The sequence below is a fragment of the Podarcis gaigeae genome (assembly GCF_964106915.1).
Source record: "Podarcis gaigeae genome assembly, chromosome: 8".
Lineage (NCBI taxonomy): Eukaryota > Metazoa > Chordata > Lepidosauria > Squamata > Lacertidae > Podarcis > Podarcis gaigeae.
In genome coordinates, this window is record NC_139684.1 from 21968507 (window position 1) to 21994761 (window position 26255).

Below are 26255 nucleotides of genomic sequence, written 5' to 3' on the forward strand. Positions count from 1 at the left end.
TCCCACTTTTCCCCTTGGCCACACCCAGCCCTGACATATGCAGCCTTCAGAAGACTATCCACAAGGGAATGTGGCCCTTGGGCTGGGGTAAAGAGAAAAGAAAGAAAGAAAGAAAATCAGCTCCTTTTGATAAACTGGAATAGTCTGGGAGAGAGTTAGCTCCAGTACACACCTTCAGCTACCGTATACCTGAATAGCTCCCAGCCATTTCTTTGAGAGAGGAGGAATTAAAGCATGGTACTGGAAGATACTGGGAGGGGACTGGCTTCTTTTGAGCCCCCCACCCCAATTATGTGTTTGTGTAATTGTCTGGTTCCTCTCCCTGCCTTCCCTCCCACCCACCACTATTCATAACGATGGGCACTTTGTGACTTGGTGGTTATATCTGCCAGCTCCTAATTTGTACAACTCCAGCTTGATAGGAGGGATTTCTTAGTCAATAGGGTAAACTTCAAAGCCTTTCTTGAAAGAAACCAGGGTCTCTTTCTCTGCTCTCATTTTTGTTGGCGGAGCACCAGTGGCTGCAATTACCAACTATAATGTTAAAGCAGCCTGATGGCTGAGTATCTGCAAAATTCAGAGGCTTTTAACACATTCCCCCCTTCCTTCAAACCCTCACCCATTTCTCCCCCTCCTCTTCTCCTTTTTTCTGCCTTCCCAATTCAGATAAAAGCACCCTGTGTTGTTGTTCTGATTCCCCCCCCCCCCTTCTTGTTCTCCATCTTCTTCAAAGCAAAGGAAACTTGGCAAGGGAAAAGTTTTTTTGAGAGAGAGAGAGAGGAGGAAGGAATCCATCTGGCTTTTTAAAAGGAGAAAAATAAAAGAGAGAATGAATGAGAGACATTTCTGATTATGACATTAATAATTGTTCCCAGCGGAGCAGGAAATCAATTAGGAATTCCAGGATTGACAGCTGCAATAATAAAAGAGGAATAGTGTTATTTGATGACCGGGGTGGGGTGGGGGTTGGGGTATGGCTCTGAACTCCTGCAAATGGGCCTCTTCCCAGGCAAGCTGTAGGTGGTAGCGAGTTTTTTTTAAAGAGCTGAAATAAACATTTGGGTGAGTTGAAGTAGGGCGGAGCAGAAACAGCCCCTCTAAATACTCTGTGCAATTTATGGGCGGTGGCATGGAAGGACTTTGCTGAAAATACATGAGGCCAGAAGTGAAATTCTCCCAACAGTTTTCTCAGAAAACTCTCTCTGCTTGTTTCAGCCACTGGTTGCACTGGGATCACTCAAGGAGCAATTTGCAGTCAGCCAGTGTCCCTAGTAGGTCTCTGCATTCTGTGTTCCTGATTGTAGGATGGCCAGGAGTAATGTTGGAGAATGGTGTGGAGACTTGGACCTTCTGGTGCAAGGCTACCCATGAAGCAGCCCCTCCTTTGGCAGACCCAAATTGCTTTGCCAACTTATTTCCTTCCTCCTCACTCCCCGTTGGCCCCTGACCCTGTGAGGTCTGTGTGTGTGTGTGTGTGTGTGTGTGTGTAATCTTATGGTCCCTTCTTGGTCTTCCTTTGTTCACCTTTCCATATTCCTCACCGAACCCCCAGTTAGAAATAGCAGGGGTGGTGTTCTGAGCCAAGGCTTGAACCCAAGCAAGGGCTCTTAAAAAAACAACCTTGCTTCAGGTAGGACACAAGCTTTTAATGCCTTTATATTCTTCTCTGGCTCAGATCCAGATCTGAACCAGAGAAGAATTCCAAGCCCACTCCCTTGATCATTTCATTCTTTACTGTCCCCAAAAGCCATCACCACTAGAGCTCCCAGCATGTTTCCTCTTTCCTTAGCTTGTGGAGAGAGAAGCAGAGAAGAGAGTTTTATTTCTCCTTTTCTGCATTCACTCTGGGAAACAGCACACCTGGGGAGACCATAGGAGGTGGAGGGGGGCTAAACTTCTTCTAGCATGCTGTTATCCACTACATCCTGCCAGCTCATTCCTGCTGTTGCTCCCACAGCTGCTGCAGCTTGAACGCAGGAAAAAGGAAATGAGGATTACATTGTTGGGGGCTGATGAGAATGGCTTTTAGGGAAGAGGAGGGAGAGTGAGGATGGGCAGCAGTAATTTTGCTGAACCTCTTAGGAGAAAAAAAAATATTGAATAGTGTGGTGGTGGGGGGGGAGTTTTCATAATTTCTGTTGCTGCCTCTCAGTAGCCTCTTAACATGCTCCACCCAGGATTTCCCTGACCCCATTATTACAGATTTTCTCTGTCTTGCACCTACCACTTCATTGTATTAAGAGCTATTTTTAATATTACATGCTTTATAAAGGCTTTAAAGTGAATTAATAAATATTTATGGGCAGAGAAATGCAGGCAGGGGACGGGCAGGCCCCATTTCACTGTTTTTTTCTAGGGTAGGATAAATTCTCCAACTGTTTCTTGGGTTGGGAGCTCACCCGCAAAATACTTTTTATTTTTTGCTCCTGCTGCAAGTACCAACGCCAGCAAACTGCATATTGACGTTACATTCTGCATCCTCCACAATGACCCCAGACATGGCATTGTTCTGGGGCATTTTGACCAAGGACAGCAGCCACCACCCCACCCCAAAAGGTGGAAAAGATTCAGAGAAGATTCTTCAAAGAGGCCTTTCTCTAGGTGTGGGGTGAGGGTGAGAAAGAGAGAGATCCCAGGAACTTTCTTGGGGGGGATGTCTTCTGAGTAATTTTGGCTCACCTATAGTAATTTCCAAGTAAATCCACGGTGAGTTCCAGAGATCTTTTCCTCTGAATCCTCTTCCTACCTTCATTGCTTCCATTGCCTATTTTCCTTCATATTTCTCCAACTATTTCCCCTGTTTTTCTGGGGTGTGTATGAGGGGAGGAGATTCTGATCTCAACTCACAATTCTCTGGACTTCTGAGACTTCATAAAATCATAGAGTTGGAAGAGACCCAGGTGGTCATTTAGTCCAACCCCCTACAATGCAGGAATGTGCAACTGTCCCATGTGGGAATTTAACCTGCAAACTTGGCGTTACCAGCACCACGCTCTAACTAACTGCGCTATCCAGGCCCAGGAGGAACTAGCTGGGATGTGTTCTTTACCTTCTTCCCTTGCTTTTCAGGCTATCGGCATGTCTACCTGGAAGGCATGGAGGAGGCGTCCATCTTTGTTCACGTAGCTATCAATGAGATATGTGGTAAGGTGAGTAATCACAGGCCTTGAGACGGGGAAATTTGCCCCTTTCCATTGAGGAACATTTGGTAAGATGCTAATTTGGTGACTTGAAAACTCTTTAAAACCACAATGCTCTACTGCTTTTCTGTGGGACGGGCAGAGCAATGGCAGAAAGGAAAATTTCACCTGTTTTGATCAGACTTCTCTAAATTGGGGTTGCGCCTTGAACCTCATGGGGAATGCTCTCTGCTAGGAACCCCTCCACTAAATTGGGGTGAGAGGTCTCTCGCATGTCCACACATATGTGCTCTTGCACATGCTCACTCCTGTGGTCATAGGGCCACTTACCCACAGATCAAACCATATGCAAGGGTGCAGAATTTGCTTTGAAAAACCACGTAATAGGTCAATAGTTATTGTTAAGACTGCAATGTCTTATTTGCAGTCCGGAGTAATTAAGTCATGGGTTGTATCCAACTAAGTTTTATTCAGAGCAGACCCATGGAAACTAAGGACCTGAGGGAACCAAGTTTACCGTATGACCCCCTTATTACAGCAGCTCCACTTGCTACCGGTCTGTTTCCAGGCACAATTCAAAGTGTTGGTTATGGCCTGTAAAGCCCCATACAGCTTGGGCCCAGGCTATGCAGTGGGAAAGATCATATCTCAGGAGATGCCCTTCTCTCAGTCCTGCTCCCCTCACAGGCATGCTTGATGTAACAGGGCCTTCTCGGTGGCTGCTCTCAGACTCTGGAACTCCCTTCCTAGAGAAGCCAGACTGGCTCCCTCCTTTTTTTCTTCTGCTGGCAGATGAAGACTCTTTTATTCCAACAGGCCTTTGGGAACTGGCTGGTTTGTTTTTTAAGGAAACGGCTTTTAATAGTACTATGCTGTTTTTGTTGTCTGTGTTTTAAGAGGTTTTTAAAAATTGCTTTAATTCTATTAGAATTTGATTACTTTTTAACAATTACTTTTAGTTTTTATTTTGTCTGCGTTGTTTTCATTTGCAAAAGCCGCCTTTGCTTGACAAAAGAAAGGCAGTATATACTACTGATAAGAATAAATAATAATGTTTGTTAATTTTGATGGGTCTGCTCTGAGTAGGACTAATGCTGGAGACAACCCTAGATTTTCAAAGGGGTAGATGAAAAGAAGAGGTTACTAGTTTTCTAGGTAAAGGCAGCGAGCAAAGCAGAATCTCACTCTTGAGCCTTCCCCTTTGCCCTGTGCCTCATGCTTTCAATAATTAAGCCTTTTCAGCCACTATGTACTGCTGGTATAGCAAATAGAAAATCAGAGACATGATTGAGTGGGTAGTGTTTATAAGCAGAGTTTTTCACATGCCATCTTATGAGCTAGAGGAACCTTCATTTCCCTCCCCCAAGGGAAGAAGGCTCAGAGCCTGGGGATTGGCGGTGGGATGACGATGAGTGGTCAGAGGAAGAAGACTGGGAGGAGGAGGTGTCGGAAGCTGAAGAGGTAACAGGGCTTAGTGAGCTGGGAGAGTCTGTGGCAGGTAGGAGTCCAGAAGCAGAAGCAGGAGAGGAAGAAGGCCAAGATGCAGAGATGAGTCAGGCTGGAGAGGAAGCCAGGTTGTCTCCCCTGCTCCTGCTGCAACAAGCTTCCCTCACTGCTGGTGTCCCAGGACCAGGAGAGGCATGAAGAGGGAGGAACAGAGATATGCATGCAGGCACAGTCTCAGATTGCTTGCAAACAATCCAGGGAAGGAGGAGACTTAGGCAGCTGTGAGAAGGCAATGACCTTTAGTCTCCATAGCTGCCTCATAGGGGGCAAGACCTACTGAGAAGAGTCTGTGCACTCATTAGGCCTGGCACTCCTTGTTTCTTCCACTATGGAGATACCTTAACTTGCTCTGTGTGATTTATTGCTGACCCGCTCCTGTCACCATATCCTAGTAGAACATCTTGATTGGGAGTGCTCATCCCAGCATCCTCAGCAAGAAAAGGGCACATCACCCCCTGTTTTCCTTCATGCTCCTTCTGCTTCGTGTTTTATTGTACACTTTTAATTTTGCGTGGAGACCCCCAAAATTGATTTCATCCTTGTCAACTGCTTAGAAGCCATTTTGGCAAGCGAGCAGTATGTAAATGAGCAGATGATGATTCCCTTTGAGGAGAAGGTCCCAGGGCTGCAAACAAGGCTGGGGATTCAGTCCAAGCTTCCTCACAAGTAATGGATTCCTATATCCAGAGCAGGTGAGGGGCAGCCACCAGATTCATCACCAGGAAACAAAACAAAGGGGTGTCCCAGTAAAGTTTTACTGCTCCTCTGTGCATGTGGCCATTATCTGAAGGGCTGTCACATGGAAGATATGGAACAAGCTGGTTTGCTGCTGCTGCAGAGGGTAGGACCCCGAGTCAGTGGATTCCAATTGCAAGAAAGCAGATTCTGACTAAAGGTTAGGAAGAACTTTTGGACAGTAAAAGCTGTTCAAAATGGAACAGGCTCCCTCAGAAGGAGGCGAACTCTGCTTTCTTGGAGGCATTTATCTAAACAGAGGTTAGGTGCTCACCTGTCAGGGAATCTTTAGTTGTGATTCCTGCATTGCAAAGGGTTGGGCTATATGACCTGCATCTAGAAGACTAGTTGCAGTTCTGTCCTTTCATGGTAGCTAGATCTCTCCTCTCCCACGTACAACACTAGAATTCACTTGGACCATAACTTATGGTATATGCTTCCATAAGATATGGTGATAGTGGACAACCAGCGAGCCTCCAGATGTTGTTGGATTCCCAATTCCCTTTAAATTTTGGATTCCCCCCCTACATCCCTCTTCATTAAAATCTCTCAAGGCAGCATGCTATGAAAAGAATGCCAGCCAATGCCCCCCCACCACTGCAACAGCAAATGTATAAAATCCAACAAAATCAAAACAGCAGAAGCAGGAATTAAATGGAACTTCCATGTGTGTGGGCAAGATACCAGATGTTGGAAAGGGAGAAACAACTGGGGAATGCCCTCCATGTTCCACTTGTGAGCTTCCCAGAGGCATCCTGCTGGCCACTTTTGAAAGCAGGATACATGAGAAGATAGGTCTTTTTTGTCTACCTCGACAAGGCTCTTCATATGTTTCTACATCAGTATGTTGTGTTGTGGGGCTGGGGTTCTACATCTTATTGAAACAGGGGGCTTATCCGCGCCAAGATCCTGATTCAACTCACTGCCACCCCTGCTTGCCCTGGATATTTTTGAAAGAAAAACCTTGCACTGTGTAATTAATGTAATGTGTAGTTCGGCCCTGTCTTAGCTGTCCCTCTGCCCATCTCTTTGACGCATTCGGCCTCGCTTGAAAAAGCATCTCAGACTTCGAAACTAATTAATAAAAGACTGGGAGGTAGATAGAGGGGACAGGAATGAGATGGTGGGAGGGGAGAGAGAAAAATATACCTCCTCTCCAAAATGCAGCTTCTCAACCGTGCTGCTGTTGTTGCATAGCCCTAATTAAAGGCAGGGAAAATGTGACAGGAGATGGTAATTAGGGCAAGGAAAATGTACTGAAAAGAACAAGCAAGCCTCTGTCTGGGTTCAAGGAGCTCAGGAGGAGCCAGAGAGAATCCAATTCCAGATTCTCCGGAACCTGAGGGGAAGAAGGAAGAGTCCGAGTGTTGCTTGGCAACGTGTGCAAAGGACGGTCAGGCAGAGAGAGAGAGACAGAGAGTGGCGGGGGGGGGAGGGTCCACCTCTACCAATCTTAAAAGAAGGGAAGCCAGGAGGATAAAAGTTAAGACTTGAAAGCAACTTGAGTCTCTCTCTCTCTCCTTATAGAGCTCTGTGGGTCTTTCATCCAGTTCCAAAGTTAAAAACAACATTCAGCTGGTTTCTGCTACCTACAAGCTGTACAGCAGGCAGGGGACTTTTATCTGTTTGTGTCAAGGCTGGGGATGGATGAATCTAGTTTCTCGTTTTCCCCAGTTTTGCATTGATTTCTGCCCATTTCTACATCAGTTTGTGATTTATTTATTTTTAAAGTCCTCATGGGAACTCATCAGAATTTAATTGGGATCTTCTAACCGTCACCGTTTTCTATGTAATTACCTCTAACGTCCGCAATTTCCCCTAATATAACACAATTTTGTGCGTTGCTTTCATGCTAAAGTATGCACTGTATGCATTTTTAGACCTGTACATGCATTTTTGAACACATTCACACTTTCTGAAACTATACACAAAACACAGCAATCCTTCAAAATTCACCTCTCTCTTTTTTCAAATTTTGCCACATAGTTCTCTGGCCAAGCAATGTGTACAAAAATGTATATAATGGGCAAAGTGCACATAAATATATATATATATATATGAAAAAAAATGTGTGGTCTCAGACAAAATTGCCCACAAGCATGTGTATATTAGGAGAAATTATGAAGCCTTTTCTATACAGTGGTACCTCGCAAGACAAATGCCTCGTAAGACGAAAAACTCGCAAGACGAAAGAGTTTTTCGTTTTTTGAGTTGCTTCGCAAGATGAATTTCCCTATAGGCTTACTTCGCAAGATGAAAACGTCTTGCAAGTTTCAATGCATTCCTATGGGAATCCGTGCTTCGCAAGACGAAAAATTCGCAAGACGAAAAAACTCGCAGAACGAATTAATTTCGTCTTGCGAGGTACCACTGTATTAAAAAAAATGCAAACTGATACAGAAACATAGTAGGTGCTGATTGGCCGACTGAACCCAAGCCCCACTTTCAACTAAGATCTTCGTTTGCAGCCCAGATGAAGCTCAAGCTGTGCTGCAAAGGAACATTTTTCCTTGGGAGAGATGACCTGAACTCAAACTGGCTTTGCAAAAGCTGCAATGAAAGAACCAGGGGAGCACTCAGAGTGATCCTCAAATTCTTTATTTGCTTCCTTTATTGTCTCGTTGCGTTCCTGTTGCCAAAATCCGTGTTCCTCTTTGTTCTCTTCATTTGGATGAGGCTTCTGTTTTCTGAAGGGAGCCTTCCTGCCTTTAATAGCTTCCTTGACTCTGCTTGTTAGACCACGCTGGCATCTTCTTGGCCCCATTGCCGCCTTCACTGATCGGTGGTGTGCGTTCATTGCAGATGAGCTTCTGTTAGTGGGGCGTCAAACAATCCATAAGCGTTCTGGAATAAATTGACCCTCTTGCATTTTCCTTTCGACTTCCTTTTTTACCATTCGCTTCATCTTTTTATTTTTTGGAAGTTCCGTCTTTTGAAATCAAATGTGACTGTGTTGGACTTCTGTAGGAATTGTCCATAGAGTTTGGCGTGTATGTGACATGTCTGATGTGTCTCTTATAAGCAGTAACAGAAAAGACCTCATTCACTGAAAGCATAATAGAATGGTGTCTTAACTTGGCCACCTAAAAGTCCATAATAATATTGACGCTGCATAAGTATATTGGGATGGCTGTTCCACAGCTTGGGTGTTTGTGGCACACCAGGAAAGGTAATAATTGAGAAAGGCTATAGCTAAGGTGCAAATAAGGTCCCAACTTCAAAAAACCCCAGTCACAGACGGTGAAGATGATGCTAAGCAATGTCCTGATGCAACAAGGCAGCTTCCTTATACAGAAAACAAATTACGGAACAGTTCACACTTCTGTGGTAGCTGTAGGGGAGGTTTTCATGGAGGAAAGTTGGACAAGTTGATGCAGGAACAGCTGATCTTCAGATATGCAGGTTTCAAACCATGTACAGTCATACCTCGGGTTGAATGTGCTTTGGGATGAGCACATTCGAGTTGCGCTCCGCGGCAACCTGGAAGTAATGGGCTTTGAAGATGCTCGACTTCAGGACGAAAGGGAGAAACGTGCTAAGAGCCAGTGTGGTGTAGTGGTTAAGAGCGGTAGACTCATAATCTGGGGAACCGGGTTCGCATCTCCGCTCTTCCACATGCAGCTGCTGGGTGACCTTGGGCTAGTCACACTTCTCTGAAGTCTCTCAGCCCCACTCACCTCACAGAGTGTTTGTTGTGGGGGAGGAAGGGAAAGGAGAATGTTAGCCGCTTTGAGACTCCTTCGGGTAGTGATAAAGCGGGATATCAAATCCAAACACTTCTTCTTCTTCTTCTAAGAGGAAGGCATGCTTGGCAAACCCTCACTGTGATCAACTCCTGCCTAGAAACCTATGTCCCCACGGTGGAAGGGCGTGTGGATCCAGAATTGGCCTCCACAGTCACTTACGGACTCACTGTTAAAACGGTGTTTATGGAAGACAATGTTACTCGGCTACGAGTGATCGCAAAGAAGAAGAGAAAAAGATAGCTAGGACATTTCATAATGGCACAGTCCATACTTAATTTCTTTGAAGCTTGAGCAACTTGGACACCCTTCAAGCTTTGCATGTTTGTGCGCGCACACACCATTTTACCTTAGGCTTCCCCACCTCTTGACTGAAGGCAATTTTCAGCCTGTTTAACCTCCTTTGATCAGTGCCACATAATTCTGACCCTCTTTGATTTCTCGCTTTCTGCCCGGGTGGCTTCTTGATGGATGGTTTTAATTTACAGCTGACTGACACTTCTTTTTTTAAGCGCTGGCAGCAATTTGAGGCCTTGCTGGATTCCCATCCGAACCCTGTCCACCGAGTGTCACTCTCTTTTAAGAGCATCAAAAGACCCCCATTGTATCTTGCAGACTCATCCTGGCGCCTCTCCCCACCTTTCCAATTTCTTCCAATTTCCAAAGCTGATTGCTTTATTTCTCGTCTCAGTGTTCTCAAATCTATTACCTGCCCCTTGTTGCTTCTCATTACTATTTCTGTCTGCTTCAGTTTTTATTGAAGCGAAGTCAATATGTTAATTCATAGCTCTAATCTTGCTATGGAACAAACCTTTTTTGGGGAGGGGGGCTTAATGAGACCATAAATCCATCCCACTGAATATTAAACCAAACTTGATGTTCAAGCAGTGACTGATGGCTGATGCCTATTGGGACTAGTTGGGTGGAAGGCAGAGAGGCTCACAGTAGGTGGACCCATGACAAGCAGAGCCAACTAATTCTGGTTTTTGTCCCCATCTTCCTCCCTGCTGTGTTCCATCAAAGTTAAAGAAGAGGAAGTGTCATCCCTTTTGCTGGATATAAGTATGAAGTAGGGCTCTGTACAGCCTACTGATCCCACCCTGTGACCTCTATCAGGCCACCCCACCCTGGGACAACTGGAGACCAACCCAGGGCAGGGATAATGTTTTTAAAAAGTAGAAATTGTGAGGAGGCAGAAGGTTCTGTGGCTCATGTCATAAACTGATTCAGTTCCCCATGGAAAATTGCTTTGACCTTCCAAACCCGGCAGAAAGTGTGATTGAACTCCATGCCCATCAGCTGAGGAATTAATTCCTTCTTGGACACCACCTTCTCCCTTACACACACCCTGAGGGCCAATGTTGACCTGTTGGCAGTGTTGGGAAATAATTGGGGAATACCAGTTAATCCTTAAGTCTCACATGTGTGGGGAACTACAAAGAAAAAACAGCTGACTTCCTAAATTGAAAAAACTGTGTGGGGTTTGACCCACTCTTTAGCCAAAACAGCCCACAGCAGAGTTTAAAACACAGATCTATGTAGTGTTTGCAAAGCATAGGAAATATACATTGTTAGACCTTTAATTGTCCCACTATTAAGCACTTGCAATTGAGCTCCCCTGTCTCTACCCCTCTCAGACTGAATAGACCACAAACTTTAGTAAGTTCAAATGCTTTACTTACAGTAGTCACTGTTCTCTCTCATGCATTGTTCAGTGCTACAGCAGAAACAACACAGGCAAGGTATTCTTGGTAGCAGAATACTGGAAGTATCTTCAAACATGGAGACTGGGCTACTGAGCTCCAGCCTCATGTGAGTGGTCAGCTTGCATGGTTCAAAAAAGAAAAGAGAGGAACAGGAAACTATCCCTCCTCGAAGATGAGTCACCTCTGGAAATTTACAGCTCTGTGGCCCTTAACCCTTTCATTCACTAACTAGCATAGATATGCATTATTATGTTTGACTGCAAAAATTCTCACAGGCGGAACCATCCTTCTGTCAATTCCCTGATTTAATTATGATATCAGATCATTGACAGATGGGGACCCCATTCATCTGTCAAAGTTGGCCCATTGGCTGTGGGGAGATAAAGATCTGGCCCAGCTGGTTCCCTGCCCTGGCTTCTAGAGTTTGAAAATTGCTCAACAGACTGATGCAAAGGTGGGCAGTGTAGGAGAGGCAAGTCTGAAGGCAGTCCATGCCAAATTTGGGGGAGAAAATATATGTGCTTTTACCCAAGAGTTGTATAACAGGTGTGTAGCTTTCCTTAAAAAGGCACTTCTCTGGCCAATGTTAGTCAATGGATTTCCTTATTCTGCTGTTGCTAGGTAATGGTTTCTACCCGATTTTAGGAGTCTGAAAATATAGAAGCTTGTTGCTATGCAAGATTCTCACAGATTAGGCCTCAGTCTTGAATAGTTTACAGTTCAGGTAGGCATAGGTTAGAAGTTAAGTGTGAAAGGAGGCAGGGAGGAGAGGTTTGCGGAGTTACGTCTGGGGTATACAGCTACTGGATTTCTGATAAGCAGCTTTTGAAGGTATAGAAGAGGGGAGGGGGCTTTAAGGGGCAGCTGTTTCACTGTGTATGCTTTATCAGCTGAATTGCCTCTTTTCCCATTGCTAACTTTGGAGGCTAGACTTGCCAGTTGACCTAAAACAACAACAGCCAAGTTGGCTCCTTCATTTTTAGCAGCCGTACAATGTGCAGAAATCAGCCATGAAGCGTATTCAGGCAGCTGCTGGAGCCCAAGCGCCCTGGGATAGCCTGCCTCTGACACTTAACCCTCAACTCCATTTTTTTTTGAAGAAGAAGAAGACAAAAAAGCATTACCTGTTTTCCTCTGGCACTCAGTGACTCTCAGGTGCCATTTTGCACTGGTTCCTGAATGGCCCTGTAAGTTGAATCATTCTGGAGCATTGTGCATATTTGAGAGAGGGGGATACACAAAGGGGAAGATGGCTACCACCAAAAGCCATGGTGGTCACCATCTCTCTCAGCAGCCCCCAGCCCGGGGTATTTTGTGTGCGTGAACAGTTCTCCCTGAGAGTTTAAAGGCCAGAAATCTCTTTTAGAAGAACAGAGGCAGTACAGCAGCCCCCAGCCCGTCTCGTAAGTACTTCTATTATTGTTTTTATTTACCTTGCTGTTTCTGTGCAGACTTTTAAGGCCTTCCTCTTGAAAATCCACACAGAAACAGGACGGACTCGGTCCTGGCCCTGTGCATAACTGCGAGTGGCCGAACTTTGATGGCTCCACCCATTCCTAGTTGTAATTCGCTTTTTAAAAAACGTGCTTTAAAATAAAAGGAAAGCTATGGGTTGCATCCAAAGTCTGTCTTACTCAGAATAGGCCCATTCAAATTAATGGGCATGGCTTACTTGTGTCCATTAATTTCGGTGGGTTTGCTCTGAGTAGAACTCAGTGGGAGACAACCCTGTGGTCCTCAGAAAGCTGACTGCTCCTTGGTCCATTATTATAACTTTCTGTACTCCAAGGGAATCACAGGGCCCTCCTACTCTGCCTTTTAAGCTTTTCATATGTTTACCTCCAAATGACTACCTCCTATTGCTTCTCTCTCTCTCTCTCTCTCTCTCTCTCTCTCTCTCTCTTAGCTTATCTGTGTTGCTCGTCAAATTTCTCATGTGTGGCTTCTCTCCAGCCCCCTTCCACTGCCACCGCCCTCCCGATGTTGCCTTTATCTCTTTGCGTAGCCTCCTCAGCTTGTTCGGTGTCTCACTTTCTGCCTTTTACTTCTGTCTGTTTGTGATTTCAGTGGACTTCTCTGTGTCAAAAAAAGTCTCCTTTTAGAAGCAGAGCAAATTTAGACGCCTTGAAGGTACCCCCTCCTCCTCCTCCCAACACAGGAAGGTGTAGTGCGCTCCTAGCGACACGTTCTGCATGCTTCTCTAACCGATAACATCATTAACATTCGGTGGTTTTCTTCTCCCTTCCCCCCTTATTTAGCTCTCTTTTTTATTATTTCTTCCACTTCCTGAAAATAAATAAATTAAATCTTCCACTCATTACATGGATTGCAACATTTCCTGGAACGTTTGCCGGGCCATTGAACAGCCAGAGTGCTCTACATTTATGAAGCAGATCCAGGATAAAATATATCCTTTATAGGGGAAAAAACCCCTCCATTGCCCTCTCCCTGTCCATCACTTACCCTCATCCATCACTCACCCTCATTTGTGGACTAGACACCATCTACTAATTTCAAAGGGGGAAATGAAGTTCTGGTTGAGCCAATTCTACCTCCCCCACCCAGATACCTCCTATCTTTTGAGGAAATCCTCCTTCAGATATAAGCAGGAATCTGTTGCTGTTTCTTTCCCTCTATGTTTGGAGAACCCAGTTCTTATTTTCAAATATGCTGGATCTTCTTCTTAAATGACTTTTCTTTTCTTCCAACCAAATTTGCACTGGATTTGGGGCCTTGAATCGCTTGTTTTGATTCAAGCGTCACTAGCTAGCCTCACTGGGATGTATCAAATGGTCTAGATGGTTTGAACTGGGGGAGCCGTCACTGCACACTTCACCTCATTACATCAATGGGATACTTTTCTTTCTTTGTGGGGCGGGTGGGAGACTTCACATTATTTATGTATATGTGTACAGAGATTTCCCCGCCTTCCCTTGAAGTTTGTGCCCCAAGGGGTTTAGAATTATTTGAAAAGTATGATTACTGTTTGGATGGTCATTCTATGCACTTGCCAATTTGACTCAGTATTTTGAATTTTTGGTTCTTTGGGCTGCTCCGTTAGCAGCTAGTTTTTCGGTCTGAAATTTGGTAGCTTCCATTCTGTTGAATCCCTACAGAGCAGGAGAATAAAGGATAGGGAGCAAAAAGCTCCAGTGAGAAAATGTTGGAGTAACAGACCTGTCTTTTGACTTCTTTAGGTTGCATTCAATGTTAGCCCTACTCAGAGTATCCCCATTAAAATGAATGCACATGACTATCATAGGTCCATGGATTTCAATGGGTCTACTTTAAGAAGAGCTTAGTTTGATCAACCCTTTAATTCTATTTGCCATTTCCTTTCAAGCCCAACTATGCGTAGTTATCTACGCATAGATAACTAATCAATGTACAGTCTCAAGGAATTAATTATTACCACCTTCCTCCAAAAATACGCATCTTCCAACAGCAGCAATGGGGGAGAAATTTGACTCAGTTCTCATTTAAAGTCAAACCTTCCTAATCTACACTTTCTTAAACAATATCAGAACCAAAATACTGCTATCCTTCAAAATTCGTCAATTTTTTTGCAGTGGAGATCTCCAGCCAAGCAGGGTGTATGTACCAGGGCAAAGTGTGCATAAAAATGCAAATATGACTGAAAGTAAAGCTAAAGGTAAAGGTACCCCTGCCCGTACGGGCCAGTCGTGTCCGAGGCCAGCGTGACGAAGCTGCTCTGGTGAGCCAGCACCAGCACAGCACACAGAAACGCTGTTTACCTTCCCACTAGAAAGCGGTACCTATTTATCTGCTTGCACTTAAAGGTGCTTTCAAACTGCTAGGTGGGCAGGAGCTGGGACTGAATGACGGGAGCTCACCCCGCTGCGGGGATTCGAACCGCCGACCAAGCGATTGGCAAGTCCTAGGCGCTGAGGTTTTACCCACAGCACCACCCACGTCCCTCGACCAGGGCAAAGTGTGCATAAAAATGCAAATATGACTGAAAATGGCATGCCAAAATGCATTTGCCAACTGGTTTTTGCCAATATGTGTATATTAGGCAGTATTGCATGCAAATGTGCATATTAGGTGAAATTCACACTCAAGTGCTGTTGAATTTTCACCTGAACTTTTAGAAAAAGGCCAACTGATGTAGAAATGTGGAGGACCGAACTTAACACTGGAAAACGTTAAATTTGAGAGATGATGAAATTGACAAATTCATCCATCCTTACTCAACAGTGAAGCCGTAGTAGCTTAGAGTTAACTTCGTTCTGTTCCAAGCAGTCGCCCAACATCCTACACTTGAAGCAGACTCCTTTTTGTGTGTGTGTGGAAAGCTTGAAGTGAAACTGGCATTCACCAGCAAATTGGCAAGTGTCCATGGAATGACTGTAGCGGTGTTGAACACTGTGTTCAGAAGGTAGGAGGTGTTTCTTTTAAGACACTTGGAGGCTGTTGGGTATTGCCACAGTTGCTCACATTGCACGTATTATAATGTTTTGCCTCCTGCTTCACTTTGACTCCTGGTCAGGAAAGTGCTGTAGATTTCTGCAAATATTCAGCAACATACCAATTGACCGGAGACCACCGTAGGACAAGCGGAGAAGAGGTGGAAAATTAATACCTGAACCATGCGGCGACCTTGGCTTTCTCAAATCAGCACCAAGTGTCTGAAAAGTTATGACATGCCCACCTTCAGTGTTACCAGATTCTAAATCTTGAACGGGGTGGAACAGATGGGGAGCTCACCTCCACAAATTCCTTGCTATTCAGGGGTAAAGGGCACTAGACTGTGTAAATGAAGACTTTGCTTGTTTACTGTGTATACACTAACTTATGAACATGCCCAGCAATAGTCATGCATCACCAGTGCCTAAAGGTTGTGTGGTGTGTCTAAAAAGACTTTCATCACATGAGAGTTAATTACATGCTTCGTTCTCTTCCTTACCAATCTACTGGAGATGGTACCCCTCCCCCCCGTGCCATCTTATGCATGTCTGCTCAGAAGTAATCCTCAATGAGTTCAGGGGGGCTTATTCCCAGGTAAGCATGCATAGAATGGCAGGCTTAGCCCTTTTCAGGTACCTCTGAACAAAATGGCAGCTTGCAGTGCCGTTTCAAGGAAACCATTTTTGGAGAAGGCAAACCCTGGCAATTAAAAGATGTAAGCATAAGCACAAGGACAAGACTGACTGCAGGAAGCCCAAGGGTCAGGACCTCCCCTCCAGGAGGCAAAAGACATGGTTCGTGAGAGTGATAGCTATGGCTAAGGCAGAAGATCCCTTTGGAAAACGGTGGGTGGGCCACCACTCTCTGTCCCCCCTCAATAAATTGTCCAGTCCAAAGGTACTTGGAATTAAGCAACACTGACGCCAACAGGGCCTCATTTCTCAGTGAGCATGCATGTAAGCTGTATGAGTAAACACGCAAGTGTCATTAGTGAACCAGAATGAAGTGGCTGGTGGGTCAATTGGGGAGGGCGACTAGCAGGACGACAGAAGTGTGAAACCAAAAACTTGCAACTCATACCTTCCTCCTCATTCTGTCTTCCAGCCCAACCTGGATAGGTGATGCTACCCATGAGGTTAATAACACCACGTTGCACATCACTAACCTTTTGTTTCTTTGTGCACTGGGGGAGAGAAATGCACATCTTCTGTTATGGGTGTTTTTTTTTCTTTCCCTCTTATTCTCTTTTCCAGGCCAAGCAAGCTCTGGGCTTAAAAGGCCTGTTTCTCAGAAATCCAAAGCAGGCCTCTCTAGACAGTCATGCTGCTGGCCAACTCAACCGCAAACACTCCTTTAGCAGCCACATTTTACGGCGGACTGCCAGCGCGCCCACCAAGACCCAGAAGAAAACCAAAAAGGGCTTCCCCGAGATTGCAATCGACACCAAAGACCCCGGCTCCCAAGGGGACGGCGAGGACCGCGAACTGGAGGACGACTCCTCCCTCCCTCGTTTTGACCAAGAGCCCGAATGCGGGTCCCCGGCACCCTCTCTCGGAGACGGTGTCCACAGGGAGGCTCAAGGCAAAGGGTTGAAAGGTAAGGCTCAGAGTTTCGGCAAGGGCGAAAGCCGCGCGCAAAGGGACGCGACCTTCAGCGAGCCGGTCCGGAGGTCCAACCGGGTCCGCCTGCAGGAGCCTCCTAGCGAGAAGCAGGGCGTCTTTGCCCGCTGCGCCATCAATGGATCGGGTAGGATCGGCGTGGCCACCAACTGCATGAAGTGCATGATAGGCTTGAACGAGAGCCCCGATTTAGAGTGCAAGTGGGGCGACCATGGCGACGCTCGGCCCGCCCCCAACGACGCTTCGCACTGTAATGAGTACGGCAGCCTGGCAGGAGGCGAGGAGAGGTTAGAGCTTAAAAGCTGGGGGGTCCAGGAGCAGCAGCCCAGGCCGCAGCAGCCAGACCTGCGCCTGTGCAGGGCTGGCGCCGATAACCTGCCCAGGACCTGCCAGCCCTTTGCGACCTCAGGGAAGAAAAATGGGGACTCCAAATGTCACGGGGCGAAAGGCCACTCCCGGCAGAGGTGGCAGGCCCAGCCCGGTGGCAAATATGGAAGCACAGTCAACCTGGTCACCACCAGCAATGGCTCCATGTCCTCCAGCTCCAGCAGCTTAGAGAGCCTCGGAAGCCCCGACTTCCCCAAACGTTTGTCCGAGACCTCCAGAAAACAGGCGGGCACCCTTCAGAGGGAAATGAATGCCTTGTTTGCTGAGAAACTGGAGGAAATTCGAAGTAAATCCCCTATATTCTTTACTGGTAAGACCAGATCTTCTTCACCCCATCCATCCGCTTTAGATCGTGTCGTCATTTCAGTTTCCCCTTAGAAGTCCCTGCGCTTTGTTTTAATTTTGCTGTGGTAGCTCTCTGTTTAGTGTGGGCAAGGGGAGTAAAACACACACACACACACACACACAGCCATCAGTTCTTTCTAGATGTGCTCAGTTTTAGATGCGCATTGGTTTCTGTGACGTGCAAAATCGTTGCCGGTGTAGCAAATCCTTCTGTAGATTTTTGTGGTTTGTCTGCGCATCTCTGTCTCTTTGTTTTAATCATGTAATGCATAAGTATGATTCTGAGATTTGTTTTCCCGTCCAACCAGAGGATCATGCAGAAATAAGGAACAAGGGAACTAATTCTCTATCAGTATTGCCAGCAATTACATGCTAGGATCCTGGTATAAATATTGAGTATGGGTACGAAGATCCTCTTTGGTTGGGAGTCTAATTTATCTTAGGTTTCATTTGGTTATTATTATTATTTTGTTTCAATGTGATACTTTTGCAGGTGTCGCAGCACAAATCGGCATGAAGAGTAATCCTATGTGTGTCTGCGTAGAGACGTAAGTCCCATTAAGTTCAGTGGGACCAGTTGCTCCAGTGCCAGTGTGTATAGGATTGTAGCCTTTGGCTGCAGTTAGCTGGGACTAAGTTCCATTGAACTCAATGGGTCCTGCTTCTGAGTAGAGAAGGCACAACATTGCACCATAAATCGGGGATCATCAGCTTGTGGATTCCTATGACCTAGTCTGTTGGCCTGACACAGCAGTGGATTTTGGGAGCCAGGTGGCCCACAAAAAAAATGGGCCAGGCATTTGAGTTATTTCTGTTACGGATTTGACGCCCAACATTCCCAGACTCATCCTTCTGTACAAAATCCAAATGAGAAACATAGTATTAAAACGTGAGGGATCTCTCTTCCTTACAACTTACAACCTTCCTCCCTTCTTATTCTTGTTTTTAGAATGGTGGGCAAATGGTTTACCGCCCTTGATTAACGATTTGGCCTGGACACCTCTGGTTGGTCAAAAAAAGAATTCTCAGGATCCTACCAGAAGCTTATCCAAATGGATTTTATTCCCCCTTACTTCTCCCTACTAATTTATTCCTTCTCCTGTGTTCACCCTTTCCTGAACTAACTGTGGTTTTTTTTCTCCTGTGTTCTGTCCTATTATTCCACATGCAATCTCTTGTCTCTGTAGTTAAGAACTGAAAGGATGAGCAAATTACAGGTAACTGCTGAGCATCGCTGGTTTAAGTGCAGTATTGCTTGATTGACCCCTCCTTCCTTTATCTTTCTTTGCTTCCCTTTTCCAAATTCTGCATGATTTCTTGAAAAAATGCCATGCATGGATTTGATCCAGCCCCTCGCCCTTTCTCACCTCCCCTTTTTAAATCCTTTGTTATGCTGATTACATAAGAAATATATTACTGGCACTGGGCGGTATCCAACTGACACATCCTGTCAACACAAGGAATGTTACGCGTGCACAAAGGAACTTCGCCTTTCTCCTCTGCTCACGCGCACCCTGAACCCACCTCCCTACCCCACAAAAAAACCTACTCTACATTTAGTGGCTGTGCAGGGCAGGAGAAGAGAAAAAGTTCCACTGGACAAACTTACCATATTTTTCGCTCTATAAGACGCACCAGACCATAAGACGCACCTAGTTTTTGGAGGAGGAAAACAAGAAAAAAATATTCTGAATCCCAGAAGCCAGAACAGCAAGAGGGATCACTGCGCAGCGAAAGCAGCAATCCCTCCTGCTGTTCTGGCTTCTGGGATAGCTGCGCAGCCTGCATTCGCTCCATAAGACACACACACATTTCCCCTTACTTTTTAGGAGGGAAAAAGTGAGTCTTATAGAGCAAAAAATACGGTAATTCCTTGCACTGCTGAGATGTGTTGGTTGGATGCCACCCTTATCACTGTTTCCCCAAAGCATGTGTGAGTGTGTGCGTGTCTTCAGCTGATGTGAGATTTATTGGAGGGTGGTGGAAGCAACCTTTGATAGCCAATGTGGAGTTTTGGCAACCAGAGCTACGGAATCACCACCTTAACCTGTAAGGAATTAGGCATATGGAAGGAAACTTGGTCACCCATGCCTTGCACTTGGAAAGTGATCCCTCCAGCATTCTGTTCATCCTAATGTTATAAGCCTGGATTCTGGAATTCTGAATTCCATGCCTTTGCTTAAGAAAATCAGAAGATCAGAAGATCCCAGCTGCATCAGGCCAATGGCCCATCTAGTTCAGCATTCTGTTCTCAGAGTGGCCAACCAGATGCCTCTGGCAAGCCTACAAGCTTCCAGAGTTCATTAGGAACCCTCAGTTCCACTTTATATTATTATTATTTATTAATTTTTCAGATTTATAGTGCACAGCATTGCAGATGAAAAGTTTGCCACAACCTTCAGTTCATTCATGGTTTCTCTTACCCTCTCCCTGACTGCCTTTTCCCCAGTATCCCCAATATGTGCATTGGTAAAACACTGCAAGAAGACAATTTGATGTAATCGTATATGCAATTGCACCAGTAATTATTATTTTTTTGTGGGGAGTTATGCCAATGTGTCAGAGTACATGCACGTGTCGGTAAAACACAGCACAGAAAGAATCTTGATACAATCATGCATATGACAGCATCAAAAATTACTTTCCTGTAGTGTTGTTGTTTTTAATTTGGTACGCACAAGTGCATCGAGAACTAAAGGAGTTCCATGCTATGGCAAGCTGTGGATGCTCAAATTCCTGCACTAATTTTAGAAGTCATCCTTGTTCAAAATTCCGGAGCATTGGAAGTCAGAGCAGACCAAACCCACACAGGACAATAAAGGAATGGGATAGGGGAAATCCTACCCTCTTGTGCTTTCCTATAGCATGCACGTTTACCAGAGAAGCCGGGTCAAGCAAGAGGTGGTAGGAGTGTTCCGTCTCTATATGCAATGTGCAAGCAGAGGTGTACCGCCTCCCTCCTCTGGTACGCTGCAGGAGGAGCTGGGAATGGAGGGAGACACCTTCCTTTTTCTCTAATGCACTCAATTTTGCAAAGCAATTTCCCTTAACACCTTTTTGTGTGTTAGCTTCATCTGTGTATGCCTCAAGCTGCACACTTCACCTATTTTCATTTCCGTGCACATTACTTGCCTGGAAAACTGCACCGCAACATTTGGAATGGAGGGCTGGGTTCAGTTTGTGTATTTTGTCAGAAAGTGTGAATTATGTAAGTTTGCCTTTAAATGCAAAATGAACAGAAATTATCCCCCATCCCTAAAAGGTATGTGCCCCAGGCAGAGTAGGGAGGAGTCACAGTTTTTAATACCCTCCATTTTCTGAGACAGTTTGGGATGAGGGAGAGGCAAGTATCGCCCAGAACGACCTGATATTCTTCCAATGGACAAGCTGTTTTGAATCTATTCTCTGTGGATTATGGGTTGAATCCAATGCTAGCCTGACCTATTGAAGTTAATGGACACGACTAACTTAGGTTCCTTAATTTCCATGGGTCTACTTGAAGTATAATTTTGTTGGATACAACCTTATATGTATTGTGTCTGATGTATTAGAGTTGTAGCTGCAAAAGAATTCATTCAGTAATGGATCAATCTCATTCACTGCTTTCCTTCTTCCTACAGATGTCCGCCAATTCTCAATGCAGAGGTCAGTCACTTCATTATGTAGCCTGGAGACCATCAGTGAAGAGCCCTTTGTTGCCAACGAGGACCAGCCTGCTCCTTTTTGCCTTTCTCTGCCCACTGCTCCTGCTAGCGATCCCAAGGAAGGGTCTGTGCCTGATAATTCCCGTGACCCGTCAGATCAGCTTCAGAGAGTTCGTCTTCCGCAGCACACGGTGGTGGTTTCGGAGGACAGAAGGTTCCTTGCTCCCAGCCCAACCATCACAAGTATTCTGGGACCAAATAATATTAGGAGAAACGAGAAACAAGGAGGCAATGGAGGTCAAGCTGGTTCACAAACTCAGGATGATGTAGCGTTGGCCAACCTTGGGCCTCATTCTACCCATAGTTGCCAGAAGAAGAGAGATGGCATGGCTGAAGAACTGATGGATGTTGAGAGAGTGGATGAGAAGGCCACCAATGCTGCTAGGCAACCACAACAATGCAACATGGAGAGCACCACGCTAGCTTCGCCTCGAGATTCTCCCCAAGTAACTCAAGGTGCTGCAGTCCCCCACATGTCTCGTGTGATAGTGAGGAGGTCGAAAAGCGAAGGGCAGAACCTTTGTGACTGCTCAGTTCCAATGAGGTCTCCTGGTGGCTTCTCACCAACAGCTGCAGTGTACTCTGATGCCACAGTGAATGACCGTATCTGGAGCAAGCTGGACTCCAGCAGTCACAGGGACAGCATGTCTTCCTCTTCTAGCATGTCCTCCAACGATACGGTCATAGACCTCTCCATGCCCAACCTCACCCGCAAAAGCCTCCCTGACCTTGGAATCCAGCACGAGAACTTCAAAGTCATCCCCGAGAGGAGAGGTGCACGCCCGTGGTCCGCGAGTGCCGCTTCCGGGCGTGAAATGCCCATGGTGACCAAGAGCAAATCCAATCCCAACTTGAGGTCAGGCCAAGCCACAGAGGATGAGCTGCGCCCTAGACCGCTAGCCAAGGGTCTCGAGCTAGGGTTGCCGTCCCTACCCAGAAGGCACACCTGGAGCCGGTTGTATATGGAGAGCCTCAAGCAGTCCTGCCTGAAGCCAAAAGGCCAAGAGAGTGACCAGGCCAAATCGAAAAGCCTTGGTGACCTGACCTCGGATGACATCACGTCCGTCTTCGAGGGCAAGTACCGCAGCATCAGCCGGAGCTTCATCACCCGGTCGATGAGGGAGCAGCGGCACTGTGCGGCAGCCAGGTCCTCGGCAAAGCCCCTGGACCCTCTCACGGAGCGCCTGAAGAAGCTAACCACCTTCCAGCAGGAGAACGACATCACTTCCCCTACCAGCCTCGAGCCAATTGAGTCCGAGGAGGAAGAGGAAGGGGTGGGCCTCCTCCGAAGGTCTTCATCCAGGAGCCAGAGCAGAGTGAGGTACATCGCCAACCGGGCCAAGCAGGCACAGGAGAGGCAGAGGCTGAAGAGCCTGGAGCTGAACAAGGGGAGCCCCATTGAGGAGCGAGGGAACCCCGAAGGGGCCTGCTGCTTCACCAAAGGGGCCTGTATGGACACGGCCTCCGCCGGCCTGTTTACATCCCCACTCAAGAACCAAGCTGACTTGAACCGTGACACCGAAGTCGTCTTTATTTTCAAACTCTAATGCTGGCAAGGGCTGAACAAGCTTGATGTTTACATTCCTGTAAGAGCAAAACCAACAAAACAAACAAACAAACCATACACACACATATATATTTTTAATAAAACGCACAGGACGCAAAGAGCCCTCGTCCAAGGATAGCACTTCTCCCCCTCCCGCTCCCAGCCCCCAAAGGACAATTTATGTGTGTGGAAAATTATACTAATACTAATACTAATAATGCAAATTTGTAGCATGCAATATGGGCAATGGGCAACCAGAATGTTCCTGGGGGAAGGGAATAGATCCTGCAAAGATGCCCCCCCCCCCATTTACCCTGGGAAACATGTCTGTGGATCTGCATGACTATTCTCTCTTCCTGTCTGAGTTCCCCCTTTTTCTTTTCTTGGTAAGGCGAGTCTTCAATATGTGTTGGACTTAAAGCTGATGCCAGTTGCTGCCTTAATCTTCCCACTGAAGCTACTACAACAGGGTTGGGGAAGCTCTATTTAACCCAAGGGCCACATTCCCTTCTGGGCAACCTTTTGAGGGCCACGTTCTTGTGGTGGGTGGAGCAAAAGGCAAAAGTGGGTGAAGCTAGTTTCTACACACACACACACACACACACACACACACACACACACACACACACACAGTAACCACAGTCTCTCCATCCAAGCAAGAAGCATAAGTTAAAGGGCACATTCCAGCCAGGCAAAAATATTTGGTTCGCAAAGCAGAGCAAAGTGAGGGATGTGGTCTGAGTAAAGGCTGTGTGGCCTGGGGCAAATCCTGAGGTCCAGATAGAAATGCCTGAGATTTCCCACCATTGTGCTACAGCCTGACTTCAGTTGCGGAAGCCAAAGCAGCATTTGGAACATGCAAAAGCTCCGGCGCTTGTTCTGCCCTTGTTTTTCTGTATAGCTGAGAGTGGTGTGAAAGACCTGCTTAATTGATTGATTGATTGATTGATTGATTGATTGATTGATTGATTTTCTGGGGCAGAGCTGGGGGAAATGCACTCACCCTGGGCAGCCATGTCTTTAGCATGTTACCTTTAACACTTTTTCATTGTATGTGACTACAATGGCCTGACATATTCCCCAGCCATTTTGGCCTTCCTTGCTTCCTGTTCCCTGCACGTCTTGCCTGTGGGAATCTTCTGCCTCTTCTCCAATGGAGGCTGGCCCATCAGGGCAAACGGGGCACTGTCCTGTCAACCTCAGTCTGCCTCTCAGCCAGCTCTCGCCTGCATTGTCTTCTTACTTCCACCCGGTCCAGCTGTCAGCTTCCTCCTCTTCAGTGATGCCCCTGGTGGATCTCAGCAGGAAGAAGGAGGAGGGGAGCAAAAATAGTATGAGTTGGCTCTGACCCTACCTCCCATTGGCCTGGCGGGTGGTTCAAATCCCCAGGGCTGTCTCTAAGTAGGAAGGCAGAAGGACAGGTTCTGCCTGAGTGCAGACAGAGGTTAGTGGATCAGTGCCCAACTGCCCAAACGTGCCAGCCTCCTCTGGAGTAGAGATGGGCGGCTCCACCTAACTTCCAGCCTCTCTCGCTTTTGCATGTGTCCACTCACAAGCCTGTCTCACGTTAACCTCTGATAATATACACACATTTTTTAAATTAGCATGGAAAGTTTGCATTCAATTTGCAGCATGCATTTTTTTTAAGAGATAAGTTTTTTTGAGCCTCTTGAAGCATCTGTGAAGTTCAAAAGCCAGTAGTTCAGTGAACTCCTATCTGCACATTAGTCCAGTAGGTGCAGGTAAGGTCTCCTTTCTGTGTTGGAAGTTGTGAAGACCTGATGGCTCCAGCATCCCTGTCGTGGAACTTTTGATGCTATAGGAGCTGTAGCTCAGTGGCTTTGCATGCAGGAAGCCTCCAGGGTCAATCCCCAGCATCTGTGGTTAGGGCTGGGGCAAGACCAGAGACCTTCTGAAATGCTGGAGGACCACTGCCAATCAGCAGTAGGCAATGGGTGGACCAGTGGTTTGACTCAGTATAAAGCAGCTTATTATGACCCTGCGTCTTCAGGGAAGGGCCGTAGCTCAGTGGCAGAGCATCTGCCTGGCATGCAAAAGTCCCAGGTTCAATCCCAAGCATCTCCAATGAAGTCTGGAGGGAGGACACGCTGCCTGAGACCCTGGCCGGTCAGCATGGACCACTGAGCGAAGTGCGCCAGTGGTCTGGCTCAGTATAAAGCGATTTCCGATGCTGTTCTCAGTGGTGAGGACTTCACACCCCTTTGGAAAAGCTGCCCCTTACCCCTGAAAGGCACAGGACAAGCGGGAAACGGCTCAAGCTTGTGCTTTTTCAGAACAGGACAAACAGAAGTGTGAACCCTCAGGGAAGTCCAAGTAATTCTCTTCCTTTCCCATTTTAACTACTCATTTAGGAAAAGGGGTTCAGAAATCTAATCGTAGAACAGGTAGGAAAATGTTTTTCATTGCCTTTGCTTAGCTCCATAATAACTCTTGGGGGGGGGGCAGGGGGAGAGTTGTCATTTCCCCCAGAAATGCCAGCTAAAAATAATAATTTTATGATGCTTCAAATGTCAGCTGTACATAGCACCTGTGGAATGACCGCTTCCTATTGCTTTCCACCCCCTTTGTTTGTTTGTTTGTTTGCCTGTATGTTTTTGCACTGCCATGCAAAATACTTACAAAATATATATTTTAAACAAAATTAGAGAACATTAACTCTGTTCAGAGTTAAACAGAAAAAGCCCACCTTTTAAAAGTTCTTGCTTTAAACACACACACACACACACACACACACACACACACAATCATTTATTACAATGGATGTACATTTTATTGGGGAAGAAAACAAGGGAAGAATTTATCAAGACACCTTTTTTATTTTAAAAAAGAGAACATATTTTAATTTCCAGCCCTTATTATACAGGGCTAAAGGGGGGGGGGAGTTTTTTGTCAAGGGTTGTTTTTTGTTGTTGTTGTTGTCGGTTTGTTTGTAATATTTCTTATATATACATAAATATATATATAAATATATATATATATTGCAAATAATTTAAAATCTATTTGTAAAACCAACTGACACAACTCAAAATAAAGATTATTTAACCTATTTGTTTCCAAGGGGTTCATCTGCCACTAAAGAAGTTTTGAGGCTGAACAGGGATTTGAACCCAGGTCTCCTGGGTCCTAGGATGGGCAGCGAGCAGCTAACTTTTCAAGGTTTGGTGGAAGGTGTAGGATTCCCTATTCTCTCCTCGTCGCCAATGGCAGATCCAGGTTTTGGAGATCTCTTGGTGCAGAAGGTGCTTTCAAAGTATCCACCTCCTGCTCACGGCTATTGATGCTACTCAGTGCCTCTCCCACGGGACCCAATCCTCACTACCTTCCAGAGCAAAAGCAGCTGACCTTCTTCAGGCTGACAGCCTCATTGGCCCTTAG

At 46.1% G+C, this 26255-nt stretch overlaps 1 protein-coding gene across 1 annotated transcript in view; it reads left to right on the forward strand.

Moving 5' to 3' along the window:
- The window catches only part of PLCH2 (phospholipase C eta 2), a 115423-nt gene extending 89497 nt beyond the window's left edge, over positions 1 to 25926 (forward strand). Inside the window, exons 20-22 of the mRNA XM_083752912.1 lie at positions 3070 to 3149; positions 16512 to 16854; positions 21230 to 25926. Of these exons, the coding sequence (XP_083609038.1) occupies positions 3070 to 3149; positions 16512 to 16854; positions 21230 to 22860 (2054 nt within the window). The 3' untranslated portion in view covers positions 22861 to 25926. The remainder of the gene's footprint in view (positions 1 to 3069; positions 3150 to 16511; positions 16855 to 21229) is intronic.
- Positions 25927 to 26255: the final 329 nt, after the last annotated feature.